The 18,571-nt window shown below is 47.8% G+C and overlaps 1 protein-coding gene across 4 annotated transcripts in view; it reads right to left on the bottom strand.

The window, feature by feature from the left end:
• Window positions 1–18,571, bottom strand: part of CGN (cingulin) — a 75,730-nt gene that overhangs the window by 8,258 nt on the left and 48,901 nt on the right. The window contains exons 1-12 of one of the 4 annotated variants that reach the window (XM_073637344.1): window positions 17,821–17,946; window positions 9,416–10,542; window positions 9,252–9,334; window positions 9,105–9,174; window positions 8,886–8,981; window positions 8,627–8,769; window positions 8,070–8,208; window positions 7,583–7,795; window positions 7,181–7,329; window positions 692–833; window positions 391–603; window positions 64–276 (exon numbers count right to left, since the gene is read on the bottom strand). In XM_073637344.1, coding sequence (XP_073493445.1) covers window positions 64–276; window positions 391–603; window positions 692–833; window positions 7,181–7,329; window positions 7,583–7,795; window positions 8,070–8,208; window positions 8,627–8,769; window positions 8,886–8,981; window positions 9,105–9,174; window positions 9,252–9,334; window positions 9,416–10,531 — 2,577 coding nt within the window. In that variant the 5' untranslated portion in view covers window positions 10,532–10,542; window positions 17,821–17,946. Of the gene's footprint in view, window positions 1–63; window positions 277–390; window positions 604–691; window positions 834–7,180; window positions 7,330–7,582; window positions 7,796–8,069; window positions 8,209–8,626; window positions 8,770–8,885; window positions 8,982–9,104; window positions 9,175–9,251; window positions 9,335–9,415; window positions 10,543–15,166; window positions 15,309–17,820; window positions 17,947–18,571 lie in introns of those variants that run through there. The other 3 variants (XM_073637346.1, XM_073637343.1, XM_073637347.1) reach the window with 3 other exon arrangements.

Genomic DNA, 18,571 nt, shown 5'->3' with positions numbered 1-18,571 from the left:
ATCATGCTCTTCCTTGTCATTCAGTTACATATCAAATCACACAGCATGAACATGGTTGCTCACTTTGAGGAGATCCTCATAGTCTCTCTTGGTTTGTTGCAGGTCCCTATTGAATTTTTCACGCATCTTTTCTGCCTCACGGTCGTGACCAGACACTTCATCTTTTAACGCCCCTTTCAGGGCGGATAGCTCCCGGTCTCGCTGGTACAGAGAGTCCTCCAGCAGCTCCTTCTCCTGCATTAGAGGCTTTACTTGGTCCTGGAATTGCTGCAGCTCCTGTCAGATACAATGGAGACCCACCACCATAAAGCAGGTTCAGTGTTGCAGTCACCAACGCAGAAGTGAGCAGCCATGCTATGACTTACGTCCACCATGTGCACCTCTGCTTACCCTCATGTGTTCATCATACTCCTTCTTGGATTCACGCAGCTCGCGGTTGAACTGTTCGCGCAGTTGTTCTAGGTCTTGATCACGTCCAGAAACTTCGTCCTTCAGCGCCCCTTTTAAGGCAGATAGCTCCCTATCCCGCTGGTGTAGACCCTCGTCCAGCCTTTGCTTCTCCTGCATCAGCTGCTTCACCTGCTCCTGAAATCTCTGCACTTCCTGACAGGGGTAAAGGATGAATGAGAACAAAACCCCATTACAGCCAGTCCCTACCACAATTCCAAGACTGTATGGTGAAAGAACAGACCTTTCTTGTGACCTCTGCTTCCTCCGCATCCACAGAGCCTTTCTTCACTTGGTTCAGCTCTGACTGCACCAGGGAGAAACGATTTTTCATCTCGTTCAGCTCATCTTCAGACTCCTCTTTCTCAAGCTTCAACTGCAAAACCCTGAATCAAAGAAATTCATAAAGACTATAACCAGAGTAGCTAGAACCCAGAGGAAATCACTGCTAACTCTTTCCACCAGTAATCAAAGATGGAGTTATGGAGAAGTCTTTTCTGTAGCTTTGGAGCGGACCTTAAATAAACACTCGGCATCTTCTGTACTGACTCTCGAGAACCACCATTTACCACGTCAGTGGGTCGTTCTGACAAATGGATGTAATAGTACAACTTAGTGAACCATGAATGGTCAACCCATAACTGCTTGGATGCTACAATGGCCTCCATGTCGGCCTGGTGGGTGTAGTAAGACGGCAATGTCAGATAGTGAGGAGGCTCATGACTGCTTAAGTACCTAAATAAGACTTTGCTCATGACAACCTTAGATTCCATCTAACCTGCACGGTAAGAAGTGTGAAAAAAGACAATTATTTTTGGTTTATTTTGCCTATTTATTAAAAAAAAAAAAAAAAGTTGAAAACCTTTATCCACCGCAAAATGGTATCAATGAATCCTTAAACTCATCCTGCAAAAAAAAACAAAAAAACTCACTGCTAATGGAAAAATTAAAAAAGTTCTGGCTGAGTGAAGCAACAAAACCAAAATTTGTAGAAAATAAAAAAAGAATGAGTTTTAGGCCGAAAGTATACAAATTTAAAAAAGGTATCATTGTAATCGTACTGATCCCACAGAATAAAGTTACCACGTGATGACCACTACAAGGTGAACGATGCAGAATTTATATAGTGTGAAAAATGATCTGTACAGAAATAAAAATTCCAGATATTCCAAAATGGAGTTATTGAAAAATACAACTCGCCCTGTAATAAAAAGCCCTCCGAGAGCTACATCTAAGGAAGAAATAAAAAGTTATGGTTTTCAGAACGTGAAGTCGAAAAACACCAAGGTTACTTACCGGTAGCCGGTTTTTCCTGAACCCATGACAGCACACCTTGAGAGAGGGATCCGCCCCACCAAGGACAGGAAACCGTCTGAAATAAAAAGGCGGTACCTCTCCCTTACTTCAGTTGAATTACAGAGCATTGAGGAGAGGACCTCCAGAAAAGGTTAGAGATATACAACCCAAAATGTAAAGTGCTTCACCAGGGTGTGAGAAAACTACGGGTGCTGTCATGGGTTCAGGAAAAACCGGCTACCGGTAAGTAACCTTGGTGTTTTCCCCTCACCCATGACAGCACACCTTGAGAGAATTTGGAGAATATGAGCACCCTAGGGAGGGACCACCGCCTGAAGTACCCTTCTCCCAAAGGTAAGGTCAGAGGAGGATAGATCCAACCGATGGTGCTTGTAGAAGGTGGATGGTGCAGACCAAGTAGCAGCTTTACATATCTGGTCAATCGAGACGTCTGCTCTCTCTGCCCAGGTTGCGACAGCTCTGGTGGAATGAGCTTTAATACCGTCCGGTGCCGGAACACCTGTAGATGTATAAGCCAGACAAATGGCCTCCCTAAGCCACCTAGCAATAGTTCCCTTTGATACCCCGTGACCTTTCCTACTCCCCTGAAAGGCCAGAAACAAGGACTTGTCCTTCCTCCACTGACTAGTCATGTCTATGTACTGTAGTAATGCCCTTCTAACATCTAGATTGTGGAACCTAACCTCCCCGGGGTTTTTAGGGTTACTGCAGAAAGAGGGAAGTACAATCTCCTGATTACAGTGGAATCTGGATACTACTTTTGGAAGGTACGCCGGATCTGTACGCAGGAAGACCCGGTCCTCATGAATTTGGGTGTATGGGGGGGGGGGGGGGGAAATCAACAGAAAGGGCCTGCAGGTCACTCACCCTACGGGCTGACGTTAGGGCCACTAAGAGGATGGTTTTGAGGGTGAGGATCTTTGGAGAGAACCTGCAGGGGTTCAAATGGGTCGCCAGAGTGCATTTAAAACCAAATTCAGGTCCCAGGGAGGAACTCTGAGAGCCCGAACTGGCTTAGCTCTGGAACAGGATTTAATGAATCTAGAGACCCATCTGTTCCCTGCCAGGTTACAATTATAGAGCGCCCCTAGGGCAGACACCTGAACTTTAAGTGTTCCCGTAGCCAACCCCAGGTCACATCCCTTTTGTAAAAACTCTAGGACTTCTCTAACTGGAGGTTTGTCCGACAATGGGGAGTCTATAAAATCCAGAAATTTTCCCCAGACTCTGGAATAAATTTTAGTTGTTATGGGCTTTGTACTACCCAACAGGGTAGAAACTAGGCCTGGTGAAAACCCCCTATTGCTCAGTAACAAACGCTCAAATTCCAAGCCGCCAGATGGAAACCTTTGGCTTGTGCATGGAATATTGGCCCTTGGATGAGAAGGTCCGGCCTGTCCAGGGATCCGAGAACGACATTAGGTGAAGCAGGCTGAACCAGGGTCTTTTCCTCACAACTGCCGGGATCATCACTATCGGTGGAAACACGTAGGCCTTCCCAAACTTCCAGGGTATCTGGAGAGCGTCTACAGCATAGGGATTCTCTGTTGGATTTAGTGAACATAATCTCTCCACCTTCCTGTTTGCCCTGGTGGCGAACAAATCTATGTCCGGTGACCTCCATAGCTGGATAATCTGTTGGAAGACTATCAGGTTTAGAGCCCACTCTCCTTGTTTTAAAGTGTGGCGACTGAGGAAATCTACCCTTGAATTTTTTACCCCCCCGGATGTAAAGAGCACTGAGGGATGGGAGATGCTGTTCTGCTAGATGCAGGATCCTGTTTGCCACTACCATAAGGGAGCGAGATCTTGTTCCTCCCTGGTGATTTATATACGCCACTGTCGTCCGATTGTCGGACCTGATCTGGACATGGCAACCCTGTATGTGGGGAAGGAAGCCCATCAGGGATTTCTCCACTGCCAAAAGCTCCTTTAGGTTTGATGACGCTTCTTTTTCGTGACGTAGCCGGAGCCCCTGAACTGAGAGCTCTGCCAGATGACCCCCCCAGGCGGAGCCACTTGCATCTGTTGTAATTGTGTGGTCGACTGGTCTGGACCACTGTAAGCCTGCGGTCAGATTCTCCCTGTTTGTCCACCAGGAGAGGGAGTTTACTGTCTCCAAAGAAAGAGATAGTCTTTTTCCTAAATGTCCGTTGAAGGATCTCTGATCTGACAGGACCTCCCACTGAAGAAGCCTCATATGACTCTGGGCCCATTTGACTGCCGGGAGACAGGAAGTCATGGAGCCCAGTAGGAACATTGCTTCTCTCAAGGACATCACAGGAGACCTTATGGCCCTTGAGGCCAGGCTGATTATTTTGCAAACCTTGTCTTCCGGGAGGAAACAGGATTGGTGTTGGGAATCTAGGGTCAAGCCCAGAAAGATCTGAGTCCTTGAGGGGGATAGTTTTGAGTTTTGAATATTTATTAACCACCCCAGGTGATGTAAAGCTGTCCTGACCTCTAAAAGTTGAGAGGAATAGTGGTTCTCCGATTTCCCTATTATCAGAAAGTCGTCCAGATAGGGAACAATCACCACGTTCTTGATTCGGAGAAAAGCTGTTACCTCCGCTATAACCTTTGTAAACACTCTCGGTGCTATCGAGAGTCCAAAAGGTAGGGCAGTGAATTGGAAATGTCTCAATTGCCCTTGGATGAGCAGGGCCTTAGGTACTTCCGGTAGTCTGGATGGATTGGGACGTGATAGTAGGCATCTTTTAGGTCGATGACCGCCATGAAACAATTGTGGTGTAGGAGTTTTACTGCAGAGTTCACTGATTCCATCTTGAAAGTCTGGTTGATTATCAGCTGATTTAGACTTCTGAGGTTGATAATGGTCCTTAAGGACCCATTTGTTTTTTTATCACGAACAGGGGGGAATAAAATCCCTGTCCCCATTGTGAATCTGGAACTTCGTGAAGGACCTGCTTGTTGACTAAGTCTAACACTTCCGATTCTAGGGCCATCTGTTCCTCCCTGGACTTTCTCCTGGAGGTGATCATGAAGGTTCGGTGAGGGACCTGACAGAAGCGTATCTTTAGGCCGTTCTTTATGATATCCAACACCCAGGGATTTGAAGTGATGGCTTCCCAAGCTGGGATAAAATGGGAAAGCCTTCCCCCGACCTCTAGCCTCAAGTCATTCGGGAGATTTTTTGGTACTGGAGGATGGTCCTCCAAACATGTAACCAGAGTCCTTTTTAGATCTGGGCTCCCATCTTTTCCTTTCTCCCGGAGGGCGACCCCGGTTAAATCTCTTCCTCCGAAAATAGGACCTTTTTGTTTCCCCCGTGTACCCTGGGAAACCTCTCTTTCTGTCGCCAGCCTTCTCCAAAAGCTTGTCCAGTTTTTGGCCAAACAAAAGTTTACCATCACAAGGAAGAGAACAAAGCTTATGCTTAGATTTGTAGGTCTCCTGGGCGAGCCTTGAGCCACAGGGCTCGTCTGGCAGCATTAGACAAATTTGCAGACCTGGCAGCGAGTTTAACCGAATCAGCTGAGGAGTCGGCCAAAAAAGCAGATGCTGCTTGTCGCAAAGGCAGATTGGAGAGGATTTTATCTCTGGACATCTTTTTATCCTTGAGCTGGTCTCCTAATTGCTGAAGCCACACCATAAGTGACCTAGCGACACAAGTGCCTGCTACTGCTGGCTTCAGGCCCCCTGCTGCTTCCCAGGTGTGATGCAGGAAGGAATCTGCCTTCTTATCCCGAGCATCCTTTAGACTGCCCGAATCTCCCAGGGGTAGGGACGATCTTTTGGATGATCGGGCGACAGACCCGTCAACTTTAGGAATTTTGTCCCAGGACTCAGAGACACTATACTCGAAGGGGTACCTCCTTTTAGTAGAGGATGAGGGCAATACTACTGATTTCTCCGGCTTCCTCCATTCCCGGTCTATAAGGGTCTGAATTTGAGGATTCACTGGAAAGGAGAGTCTCTTTTTTTCCTCCAGGCCTGTGAACATAATATCTTCCAGGGACCTGGCTGCCTTCTCCTCCCTCAACCCCATGGTAGATCTGACGGCTCTGACCAACTTGTCAGTATCCTCAATAGGGAAACAGGGCCTACCACTGTCCGAAGAAGAGGAGGATGCTGAATCACTGAGGCAAAGATCCTCTGACTGGGAGGATAAATCATAGTCAGAGGAGATATCTTTATGGGATCTTTTTTTCCCCTTTAGTAAGTCTTTCAGGGAATCCTGCACCTCTGAACGGATTAGAAGCAAAATCCGTGGTGCTCTCCGCTATCGTTTGGTTAATACAACTAGCACAAAGCTGTTTCTGCCAATCTATGGAAAGGGGGGCCTGGCATAAGGCACAAACCCTGTGCTTCTTTTTGGCGCTACTCTTCTTAGGTTCCTAAGGAATGAAGCACATAATAACTTTCCATTACTATTAAGTGACATTCACGAAGATCACTCACCCCTGAACTCACAAAAGGGTACCGGATTTGGAGGCTGTGGCGGGACATAAGACAAATCCCTTCTGGATGGCCCTGAAGCGTCCGACACCTTACTCCTCCTGCTGCCGTTGCTGGAGTGGCCGTCCGTGTACGAGGTGTCCGACTGCTTCTTCCGCTGGCGTTGATGCGGTGGAGGGGTCAGCTGCTGCTGCTCCTGGCTGTCCTAGTCTGCCATAGTTGCTACACCCGAGCTTGAGTATAAGCAGCGCTTGTCAGGAGAACCCCCCCCACCTTAAATAGGGCACATCCGGACCTCCTCCGGTCCATGTGTCCTCTCCCCTCCTGACACCCACCGGCCGATCTTTGAAAAAAAACGCCCGGCAAGCGTTTACAGGGCGCCACCCCCGACGTCATCGGGCACGCCTCTCCCAGCGTGCACCGCGCCGTGACGTCAGGCGCGTCATACCCGGAAGACGCTGCTCCCGGAATGCGCGACCAGCCAGGAGCCTGCAGCAGGGAGAGGACAGCGCAGGGGTCAGCGGGGAGCCGGAGCCCTCCTCACCGCCTGCGCCCGCTCGGACACGGCTCCAGGGGACCACGGACGGCGCTTCTGGGACCCGGAACCCGGTGCACAGGCAGGTGCCCGCTCTTCCACACCGGAACGGGCCCAGGTACGAGGACACCTTTCTTCAGACAGGTTCCCATCAAGGATAGGAAACCAACTGAAATGAGGGAGAGGTACCGCCCTTTTATTTCAGACGGTTTCCTGTCCTTGGTGGGGCGGATCCCTCCCTCAAGGTGTGCAGTCATGGGTGAGGGGAAAAAAAAGCTAAAAATAAAGAAAAATGATGCTGGATGGACATTTAATGGTAAAAAAAAAAAAAATACACGTTTGTTTTCATGCTTCGTCAACAAGGACCTAAGTTAAAGTTATTTTCTATTGGCATACTGGAAGCCATGGATTACAGACCTTACACCGGGTCTCTCTCCACCCAACCCCTTGGGTCATACTCACTCTTCCTTGGTTTTGCGGAGGTCCTCTTTATTTTTCTGGAACATTTCCTTCCATTGGTTGATTTCCTCGCTGCTTTCCTCCAGTTCTCGCTGTAAGTTCCTAACAACCTGGTTTATTTTCTGCCGTTCAGACTCCAGGCTCAGCTGGTCCTGGGGGGGAGGGGAACAATACAGGTGACTACTCCTCCGGACAAGGGAACGGGCGATCCACACAACACAGTGCAAAAAAATCAAAAAGTAGGGAAAAGGAAGGAAAATGGAGGTAGAGGCAGAGTAAGGGTTAATGTAGAGATGGCAGGGAGCAGGGGGTGAGCAGACACATGGCTGTGGAGTGCGCATAGCCACCTGCAGCAAAACAAGCCATACATAGACTGGAAGGGGTGTCCCTGACACTTGCTGGTACCTGGGACACGTTCTCCATGTTTTTCCTTAGTTTCTGCACGTCACTCTGATACTGCTGCCTGACTCGCTCCAGCTCTTGGTCATGACTGGCCACCTCCTCTTTCAGCGCCCCCTTCAGGGCTGTCAGTTCCCGATCCTTCTGTCTCAGTAGATCATCCTGCTTGTACCGAATCTGCAGAACAGCATCCAACTCTTCCTGCATTTCTTGCAGCTCCTAAAGGGGCGGAGGGAGTTTGGTGCAATCTGACACATGCAGACGGGAATTTGATATCGATGGGCCGACGGCCCAGTCAAGGCCTGGAAAACATGGGGTTGCTCATCTTATCCACTCGGGTGATGGGGACAGTAGTTTTCAGGACGTGACCTAAGTGCTCAGCATATTACTGAAGATGGACAGGCACTGTTTTAACCAGCAATGTAAAACAGGCAGCTCAAGCAAGCCAAGTTCTGCTATAAAAACAGCCAAGATGGAAGGAGACAGACGTTACCTTGAGCAGAGAGTGCTTGTCCCCCGTGGCTCCCTTTAAACGCATTTGGTTCACCTCTTCCTTGGCATCTTGAAGTTTCCCTTCCAAGGATCTCAATTTCGTTTCCACCTGTTCTTTACTCATCCGCACTTCAATCAACCTGTGCACGAGAGCAAATTTATTATACAGCGAAATAAAGAGACAGTAGGGGAGTGCTACACCTAATGCATCAAACCCAAACTACATGCAAATAAGCCGATATGATTAGCTCATGCAATACCCAGCATGGCCTGAAGATCTGCAGTACACTTGTTGAGAGTACAGGTGGCGCCACAGACTGTATATTCAGGGACACATTTGTCCTCCTAACCACAAGCTCAGGTTTCCCCACTACATAAAATATTTACCAGGAAGTTATAAATTGGCTTGTAAAGTGAACTGAACCCAACCCGGAAGCTGTAAATGACTCTTTCCAGCCTTGGCAGGTTTATTGATGACATTACCTGAAAGTCTGAGCTATCTGGCCCCTCTGTCGCTCACTTACATACAGGAGAAGGACTACAGATTTGAGGACTTACTCCTGAGACATGGAGTTCAGTTCGCTCTTTTTCTTTTCTAGAAGTTCCTTTAGCTTCCTACATTCTTCTACAGACTCCTCCAGCTGAATCTCCAGTCTCTGAGTTGAGGCCTTTGGACGAGAAGCTTCCTGCCTCATTCTTTGCTACGAAAAGATAGATAAGAACGTTTAAGATTCGAAGAGGGATTTTCAGACTGTGTGTATTAATCTGGAAGTCTCCAGAGCCAAGACGAGTAGTCATGGCCCATCTCAACGCTCACCTTCATTTCATCGTCCAGCTGCTGCTGAAGTTCAGACACTCTCCTCTCCAAGTCTTTCTGAGACACCAGTGTCCTGGTGTCATCTTCTGGGGATGCCTACAGAGATATCACCAATGTTACCAAAAGTAGTGGCCATCAAACCTACAAAATAAAGCTACTTCTACTAAAAAATCAGCCATAATCCAAAAAGGAAAACCTCCTGGATTCTCACTAACGTACTTGGAAGGACTGAAGCTTTTCCAGGAGGAGACTGGTCTTTTTCCTCAGAAAGGCATCGCTCTCGTTAGACCTAAGTGGTTCAAGAAATGCATTTAGTATAGACACTTGTGAGACAAAGTGTCATGGGGTAAAGATAAAAGAACAGACCCATCACGAAGGATGCTGTAAACCATCTCTCGAGTGGGGTCATCTTGCTGCTGGCCCTTCAGAAGATCTGGCGTGCTCTTCAACTAGTGACAAAAAAGGAAAAAATGTCAGTAACCCGTGGACATCGATAACTATAAAAACATTGGCACAACACGCCGGGATACCTGCAGCTCTGACTGGACGGTTCTCTGCTGAGATTGAGGCAATGGCTCCTCCAGCGTCTGTGCCAACCATTCTTTCGTCAGCCGGGTCTTGTTGACACCCTCCCTTTCTAGGGAAGCTCTATCAAACGCCCGGTTTTCTAGGCGATTACTCTGTTGTACGCTTCTTTCTGTGGTCTGCACTTCTCTGTAGTCTGTGGTCTGCACTTCTCTGTAGTCTGTGGTGTCCTGCTGAGACTTCCGTCCGTCCAAGCTCTGTGATCGCTTCCGCTCATCTTTCATTGCCTGGCTCCTTCTTGCCGTCCGTCCCCTCATCTGGATCTTATTGTCAAATTTATTGATTAGAGAGTCCACAGAGGAAAGCGGCTTTGTGTCTATGTCTTCACTTGGCAGCTTTGGCGATGACGACGTCGGGAGGCCATTCCTCCTATGTAGTGAACTGGAGAAGGAGGTAGGCTGTTGACTAGTTGCCGGCTTATATTTTCCAGTTGTGACCTCCCCAATGCCAGTCTTCTTCAGACTTCCACGGCTGCCTGATGATTGGGAGTATGTAGTGTCGAGGGTGGAGGATCGTTCACTGTAGTGCCCATCATAGCCGTAGGAGTCCTCTTGTTCTGCATCTAGTAAAGAGCCATGCGACTGGGTTCTCCTGAGCTCCTCCCGGCGTGCTGGCTGTAGTGCTCGCGGCTTGCTGCGAGGTCTAGATGTTTGCTCCTCATCGGAGGTACTGCTGTACTGCGAGCCAGTTTGGTAGTATGTCCTACTGCTATAAGGGTTGTCTGGCATTTCTAACTCTGAAGTGATAGATTGGACGGTCCGGCTTGCTTTGGTGCCGAGTCCCTGGTACTCAGGCGTGGAGTTAGGAGAGACATTTCCATAGGCGCTGTTAGTTTTGATTTGAACCCCGTATGAAGATTTAGTTTTGTCTCCACTGTTGAGAACCACAAAAGGCTGTCCATCTATGCCCTGAACCCGGATTGCCACCCCGTACGAGTCTTGCTTGGACCTTATACTCCTTGGCTTCCTGTTCTCTTTCAGATCATCGATAAAACGGATCTGAACACCCTGGCCCACGGGTAAGTGCTGCTCGGCCATTTCGCCATGAACATGTCTTTCCATTCACCAAAGAACTGGAAAAGAAAAAATACAAGACAATGAGAACCTGGGAAAATACTATGAGCCCCTCTGTCCATCACAACATCTCCGTATACATCAGACTGAGGAAAATCAGGACCTTCATTAGCACAATTTTCATTTCTCGGCGGACAAGTGTTACCCGCTGCGTCTGTTCTGCGTGAGAACAAGAACCAGAGAACTCGCACCTCATCGGAAACAATAGAGGAACGTGACATATTGGAAAACGCAGAACTCCTCCAGGTGCAGGACCAAAGGCCGAGGGGGTTCAGCTTCACCCCGAGCATCATGGCTGCTGGATGTGGCAGGAGGAACCGGGTGCGCTGCATTTTTCCCTGATAGGATTTCTATGGCTTGTAACCTGGTGAGTTTTACAGGTGCATTCTCAGGATTCCTACATTGTACACAGCTATCGTCTGCACTGTGGTTCATTGCTCTTCCATCTCGTCTGCCTGGACTTTGCAGAACGGCGCTGACTGTTGTAGTAAACGAGTTCTCACCTCCAATGCCGCTACTTGGAGCATCTTGTCCGTTTTTCATTATTCAGCCCTGCAGAATACACCGCTTATCTAGCTCCCCCTATGGTTGGTGACAGGGTGAAACAACTGCAATGTCATATGACAATAGAGAAGGAGAGTGGTAACGAGTGCTGCATCACTCCAGATTCCTCAGCTCATTACACGACCCAGTTGTTTCCATGAAGCCTGATGAGTGAACGGTTCGCTGCAGCGATTTCCATATAAACGTGCAGCACGGAGGGCTGCGCGGCTGCCGGCAGGAGATAACCTTCTGGGCACTTGTCATGTGGTAATACATGAAGTCATCGTTATCTCCGCAGCTTTTCTCCTGCCATCGCGTAGCCTGGGTTATGAAATAAATGATGACTGCAGCTTAGAACGAGCAGAGCAGGCGGCACAAGGGGGACGCGCCTGCTGAGCCAGGCGGCACAAGGGGGACGCGCCTGCTGAGCCAGGCGGCACAAGGGGGACGCGCCTGCTGAGCCAGGCGGCACAAGGGGGACGCGCCTGCTGAGCCAGGCGGCACAAGGGGGACGCGCCTGCTGAGCCAGGCGGCACAAGGGGGACGCGCCTGCTGAGCCAGGCGGCACAACGGGGACACGCCTGCTGAGCCAGGCGGCACAACGGGGACGCGCCTGCTGAGCCAGGCGGCACAATGGGGACGCGCCTGCTGAGCCAGGCGGCACAATGGGGACGCGCCTGCTGAGCCAGGCGGCACAATGGGGACGCGCCTGCTGAGCCAGGCGGCACCAAACCCTGCACACAGCACGGTGCCACTGTCTAACACGAACATTTGTACGGAGAAACGCTGCAGATCTGTGGCGACAGAATAATGACGTAATACATGTCTGCAGACATACAACAGACAGGGGCGGATATTAGGCACTCGCCGCACCTACATGACCCATTTTTATACTTTTAATTACATCGTTTACCCCTAAGCTTCCTATGCATCTTGTATACAATAACCTCAGAGCCAAAGGATTCTGTATGATCGTCCCGGGCTGAAGGATACATCTTGTGTGAACAAGGCTTTTAGTGCAGGTTTCACCATGGAGTATATGAATACACATTACAGTAGCAGCATTTCCCCAAATCTCATGCACGCTCACAAATAAAATCATTGTAATGGAACAAATATCCCAGAGGAAATTACACAGCAAGTGGGGTTGATAAAGGCAGTGAAAGGCCAACTGCAGGCAAACATAAAAAAACATCCATGTGTCATATGTTTTTAGTCAATGGCTCAAATGGAAGCTGAGATTTTTTTCTTTTTACACAGTCGTCCATCAGCCCATGTGGAAGAACGCCTGCGTTTATCCTTCGCACGGACCCTTCTCAGTGAAATCCTCAGACATTTACAGGTTCACTTTCATCTCTGCTGTAAACTTACACAAACATATTTGCAGAAATCCCTTCTGAAATCTACATTGTATCTCCGTGTCATTTGCAATGCTCTGCAGCTAATCACTGATATATATATATATATATATATATATATATATATATATATATATATATATATATATATATATATATATATATATATATATATATATATATATATATATATATATATATATATATATATATATATATATATATATATATCATTCATCTACGTTGTTTAATCCATGATAAAGTAAGTGTGATGACCTTAAAGTAACAGTTTATGACTTGCCATTCTGTTTTCTTTATGCCGTTTTATTGTCTCCTGTTGTCTTAAGCTAGTTGATTGATTGCTAACGAGTTAAATCTGCGTAGATCTAAGCAGATTAGTCAACGGGCAGCATTTAAGCGGGGGCATTTATGCATAGTTCATCAAAGCGCCATAATTCATCAAAGTGCCTCAGCAGTTAGATATGGCAGTTGGACAGGGCAGGAGACAGGTAAGACATGCAAGACAATTAAACTTGCTTCCAGGTCATCTGTTTTGCAAACAGTATTCACCATTTGTATTTGTGCCATTTATTTTCTGGTTGCTACAATCATCCACATTCACCGTTCTCCCACAAATTCGGCACACTTCATCCATATTAACCCCTCTCTCCTCTCTTCTCCTATGTACAGTTGTCATGCTCTCTTCACAATGTTGTTATACCACACAGATCCATTCATTCCCACCATACAACGCAGGAAACGCTCTCACAAATCACTCAATCATCTGCTCACTCTCTGTATCTTCCTTCTATTAGTCGCAGGTGATATTTCTCCTAATCCAGGACCCTCCAGTAATAATAACACTGACCCTTTCCCTGTTACATTCAGAAACACTGCTAATCTCATTAATATTCCCTGCATATCTTCTGTCTCATTCAACTGTGCCCTTTGGAATGCACACTCCGCATGTAATAAACTCTCTTACATCCATGACTTTTTCCTCTCTAATTCCCTCAACCTTCTGGCTCTCACCGAATCCTGGATCCAACAGTCGGACACCACTGCCGCGGCAGCTCTCCTGTGGTGGCATGCCCCCGCATTCAACTGTATTGGCATCATAGATGCCGATACACTCGATAGTAAAGATGGAGGAGAGAACATCATGTGACGCTCTCTCTCCCATCGTTCCCCCTCTGACGCCATGTCATGATGTCATCGCACTCCACGCTGTGCAGGACAGTGGAGCTACATTACACTCTGTACTGGGGGGGGGGGGGCGCATTACACTCTGTACCGGGGGGGGGGGGCGCATTACACTCTGTACCGGGGGGGGGGGGGCGCATTACACTCTGTACCGGGGGGGAGGGGGGCGCATTACACTCTGTACCGGGGGGGGGGGGGGCGCATTACACTCTGTACCGGGGGGGGGGGGGGGGGGCGCATTACACTCTGTACCGGGGGGGGCGCATTACACTCTGTACCGGGGGGGGGGGGGCGCATTACACTCTGTACCGGGGGGGGGGGGGGGGGCGCATTACACTCTGTACCGGGGGGGGGGGGGGGGCGCATTACACTCTGTACCGGGGGGGGGGGGGGGGGGGGGGCGCATTACACTCTGTACCGGGGGGGGGGGGGGGGCATTACACTCTGTACCGGGGGGGGGGGGGGCGCATTATACACTGTATGGGGGGGGGGGGAGCATTATACATTGTATATGATATGTATGGGGACAGATTGATCTATTCGTGATTGTTCTGTCCCCATCATTTTTCCTGTGACATGCGGCTCGATGGGCCGAGATCTGGTGAGGACTGGACTCGGCCATTGCAGAATATTCCACTTCTTTGCTTTCAGAGGATGTTTTGGGTCGTTCTCCATCAGTCTTGCTGCATATGATTGAATGTGAGCAGACAGTCTCGCCCTGTACACACAGGATTCATCGCGCTGCTTCTGTCTTCAGTCACATCATCAATAACCACCAGTGACCCGGTGATTGGACGCCATGCCTGCCCACATCACACCTCCACCATGTGTTCTCCACACTTTCTTCCCATCTTTCTGGTACAGGTTGATCTTACTTTTGCTTTTCCAGAACTGGGCAATTTGGCAAAGTCTAATCTGGCCTTTTTAAGGCTGATTAATGCTTTGAACCTTGTGGTGATCCCTCTGTATTTGCTCTCATGAAGTCTTCTCATTATGGTAAACTTAGATACTTAAACATAGACTTCCTGGAGAGTGTTCTTGACTTGAGAGGGTGGGGGGGGGGGACTCTTTTTTTGCAGAATGTAACAAACTGTTGATTTGGCCGTGCCTAATATTATTGCCATCTGATTGATGTCTTCTTTTTTCAGCCTAATGATGGTCTGCTTTTCTTCCATTGAGAGCTCCTTTGACCACATGTTGTGGGTTCACAGCAGCAGCTTCCAAATCTACACCTGGAATCAGCTCCAGACCTTTTACCTGCTTAACTGATTATGGATTAACAAGGGAATAGCCCATGCAAGCCCGTTAAAAAGCTTATGAGATAATTGTCCAATTACTTTTGATTCCTTTAAAAATTAAGTAGCAGCATATTAAAGAGCTATAACTCTTAAACCCTATATCCAATTCTTAATCTGGTTCTACAGCTGAAGTACCGATCACATTCAACATTCTCAACACGGTCTCTGGAATGTGATATAAAAGAACTAAAACGCCCCGTAAGGAAGCAGGATGGACTTACACGTGCAATGCTGGGAGAGCGGTCGAGGGATCCTGTGCTCAGATGTCTGGAAGGAGAAGGTGCGCCGCACACACCTCGCTGACACATTCCTAGCACCAAGGCAGTCAATCATTAACCTGCTGTTCTCCACAGAAGTGCAAGCAGGCCTCACACCTCCGCCCAGGTGAAACTGCTCAGCAGGTTACATATCCCTTTCACCAGCCAAAAGCCTGAAATGTCAACAAGAGCGACTTTGCCAAACCACTGAAGACAACACAAGGAGATCAGCACCTGGAGCTTGCACCGCTCCACAATCTTCAAAAGCAGTGCGCAACATCTCAAAAATACAATCATACATTTAAAAACCTGGTCGTCCCACTATATAGTGGCTTGCGAAAGTATCCCCCCCCCCCTTTGTGTTTTGCTACCTCACAACCTAGAATTTCACTTTTTTTTATTTTTTTATTTGAGGGTTTGCATCAGTTCATGTAGAGAACATGCCTACAACAGTGAAGGTTTGGTTTTCTTTTCATTGTGAAGCAAACAACAAACTAGGTCAAAATAACTGAAAACTTCAATGTGCATAGCTATTCATCCCCCGAAAGTCAGTACTTTGTAGAACCTCCTTTTTGGCGCTACAAGTCACTTTGGATACATTTCTAGGAGCTTTACACATCTTGCCAATGAGATTTTTGCCCATTCCTCAAGGCAAAACTTCTCCAGCGCCTTCAAGTTAGATGGTTTCGTCCGGTGAACAGCGATCTTCAAGTCCAATTGCAGATTCTCAATGGAATTAAAGTCTGGGCTGTGACTCGGCCGCTCCATAAAATTTTCATGTTTCCCCTTAAACTACTCGAGTGTTGCTTTAGCAGTATGCTTTGGGTCATTGTCTTGTTGGAAGGTGAACCTCCGTCCCAGTCTCAACTCACTAACAGATTTTGCTCAAGAATATCCTATTTCGCACCATCCATCTTCCCCTCGACTCGTGCCACTTTCCTTGTCCCTGCTGACAAAAACCTGCCACAGCACGATACTGCCACCACCATGTTTCACTGTGGGGATGGTGTTCATGGGGTGATGAGCTGTGTTGGTTTAGTGCCAGATAGTTTACCTTGGTAGCCAAAAAGGTCAATTTTGGTATCATCTGACAACAGCACCTTCCTGCATACATTTGGGGAGTCTCCCACTTCTTTTAGCAAACTCAAAAACGAGCCTTACAATTTGTGTAAGAAAAGGTTTTTTTCTGCCCACTCTTCCATAAAGGCCACCTCTATGGAGTTTGTGGCTTATTGTGGTCGTATGGACAGCTCCTTCAGGGTTACCTTTGATCTCTGTGCTGCCTGATTAATGCCCTCCTTGTCTGGGCTGAGAGTTTTGGTGGGCGGTCCTCTCTTGGCAGGTTTTTTGAGGTACCATGTTCTTTTCATTTGATGATAATGAATTTGATGGGGGATCGTCAGAGATTGTGATTTTTTTTCTTTTTGCATAACCCAACCCAGACTTGTTCTTCTCAACAACATCGTCCCTGACTTGTTTGGTGATCTCCTTGGTCTTCATGGTATTGTTCGGTTAGTGATGCCTCTTGCTTAATGGTGGTGCAGCGTCTGAAGAAAGAATCCGGCACTCATTGAGTTGCAGAAAAATATCAGATTAGCAAAGCAATTCAAAAACAGTGACGTTTCGGTCGAAAGGACCTTCTTCAGACAGATAGCATATGGTACACTGAATGTAACAGTGCTAGGCTGTGAGAAATAGGGACTCCGTGCCCATAAGATTTGCACTTAAAAGGTGTTGCAGCCTTTTCGGAAAAGGTAAAGTGTATATACTGACAGACGTGACGTCCTGTCACTAAGCATGGGACTTAGCCAGATAATTGATTGCACCAGAATTTTTTTTAGGAGTCTTCATCGCAAAAGGGGTGAATACATATGCACATGCCAATTTTTAGTCTTTTGATCTCATAAATTTATGGCTATATTAGCCTCACTTCACTAACTTAGACTATTTAGTGCTGATGTATCACACACAAATCGGATTACAAAGTTATCTAGGCTGCGTACCCACGATCCGTAATAGCAGCGTTTTGGACGCAGCTCACCTGCGCGGTGTACAAAACTCTGCGTTCTACATTAGAAGCACAGTGGATGGATTTATAGAAATCTCCTGACCACTGTGCTTCTGTTTGACGCTGCGTAAACTCACAGGTGACGCTAGTCTCCGCAACAGAAATTTCCCCAAAAGAATGCATTGGATGAACACATGCGGATTTACCTGCAAGATTGGACGCAGCGAAAATGAGCTGCATCCAAATCGCTGCTACAGCCTGATCGTGGGCACAAACCCTTAAACACAAGTTGAAATGTAACAAAATAGGTAAAAAGCCAGGGTGGCGAATACTTTCGCAAGCCACTGTATACCAACAGAGACGGCAGTAGAAACCAGGAAGGGTGCAAGATACAGATTCACTTTATCAGTCATACAACCCTCGGCAAGATCAGTCCAGTACAGTCACCTAGAAACAGCTGTCACCAGAGGAGCGGCCCCAACGTCTCAGCTGTGTAAACCTGCAGCGAGGTGGAGTAGATGATGTCACAACGTGGCACCGAAGCCCCTCCAATATCAGCCAGAGCTTTAGAAATCTCTATCCGGGTGCCCACACTTCCACGCACACTTACCTGGCACACTTCTAGCACATGTGGAAGCTGCAGCTACTCTACCAGCCTGGCGCACAACCCAGCTCTGCAGGTATTATTTACCTGCTCTTATTGACAGAGCCCAGCCGAGCATTTAACCCTCACATAACAGCTCAGACTGCTCCGCTTACTCCAGCACCAGGTAGAGACCACACAACGTGGCAAAGTGCAAGCTCTTGGGCCCCAACGTATATCACTCACTGTAGAGGAAGAACTTCATGGTAAAATCAATGAGCAAAGTGCAGGTAACTTCATTCCAATCACTGATTAACCATACAATTCAAGTCCATCACTCCCTACACCCGACAGGCCTAGGTGCCAATCAATGATTAAACCCGCCGCTGGCCCTGCCAAACAAAGACTCAATGACAGAAAGTGAACGACAAAGCCTGTTGTGGTTTGTAGACGTTGGCAGAAGATGAATAGAGCAAGCAGCCTGGACCGGGTGCTATGGACAGGGGCATCGTGCGTAGGGAGAAATTACATGGAGAACTTCACATACAGTGTGGACTATAGGATCTAAGCACTAGCCATATTTCTAGAAGCCAATGTATAGGAAATTAGAGAACCAAATAATGAATCCAATCTACAGGAGATGCTAACAATGCACCAGATCTACAGGTGGTTACCCAACTACCAAGAAGAGCAAAAAGTGCTCCCGACCACCAGAAGAAGTCAACAATGCACAGGATCTACAGGTGGTTACCCAACTACCAGGAAAAGCAAAAAGTGC

This window comes from Phyllobates terribilis, unplaced genomic scaffold (assembly GCF_046119375.1).
Source record: "Phyllobates terribilis strain yellow unplaced genomic scaffold, ASM4611937v1 Scaffold_6__1_contigs__length_29720123, whole genome shotgun sequence".
Classification (NCBI taxonomy): domain Eukaryota; kingdom Metazoa; phylum Chordata; class Amphibia; order Anura; family Dendrobatidae; genus Phyllobates; species Phyllobates terribilis.
The sequence above is the reverse complement of the archived record's forward strand: the minus strand, read 5'-3'. Positions and strand labels throughout refer to the sequence as shown.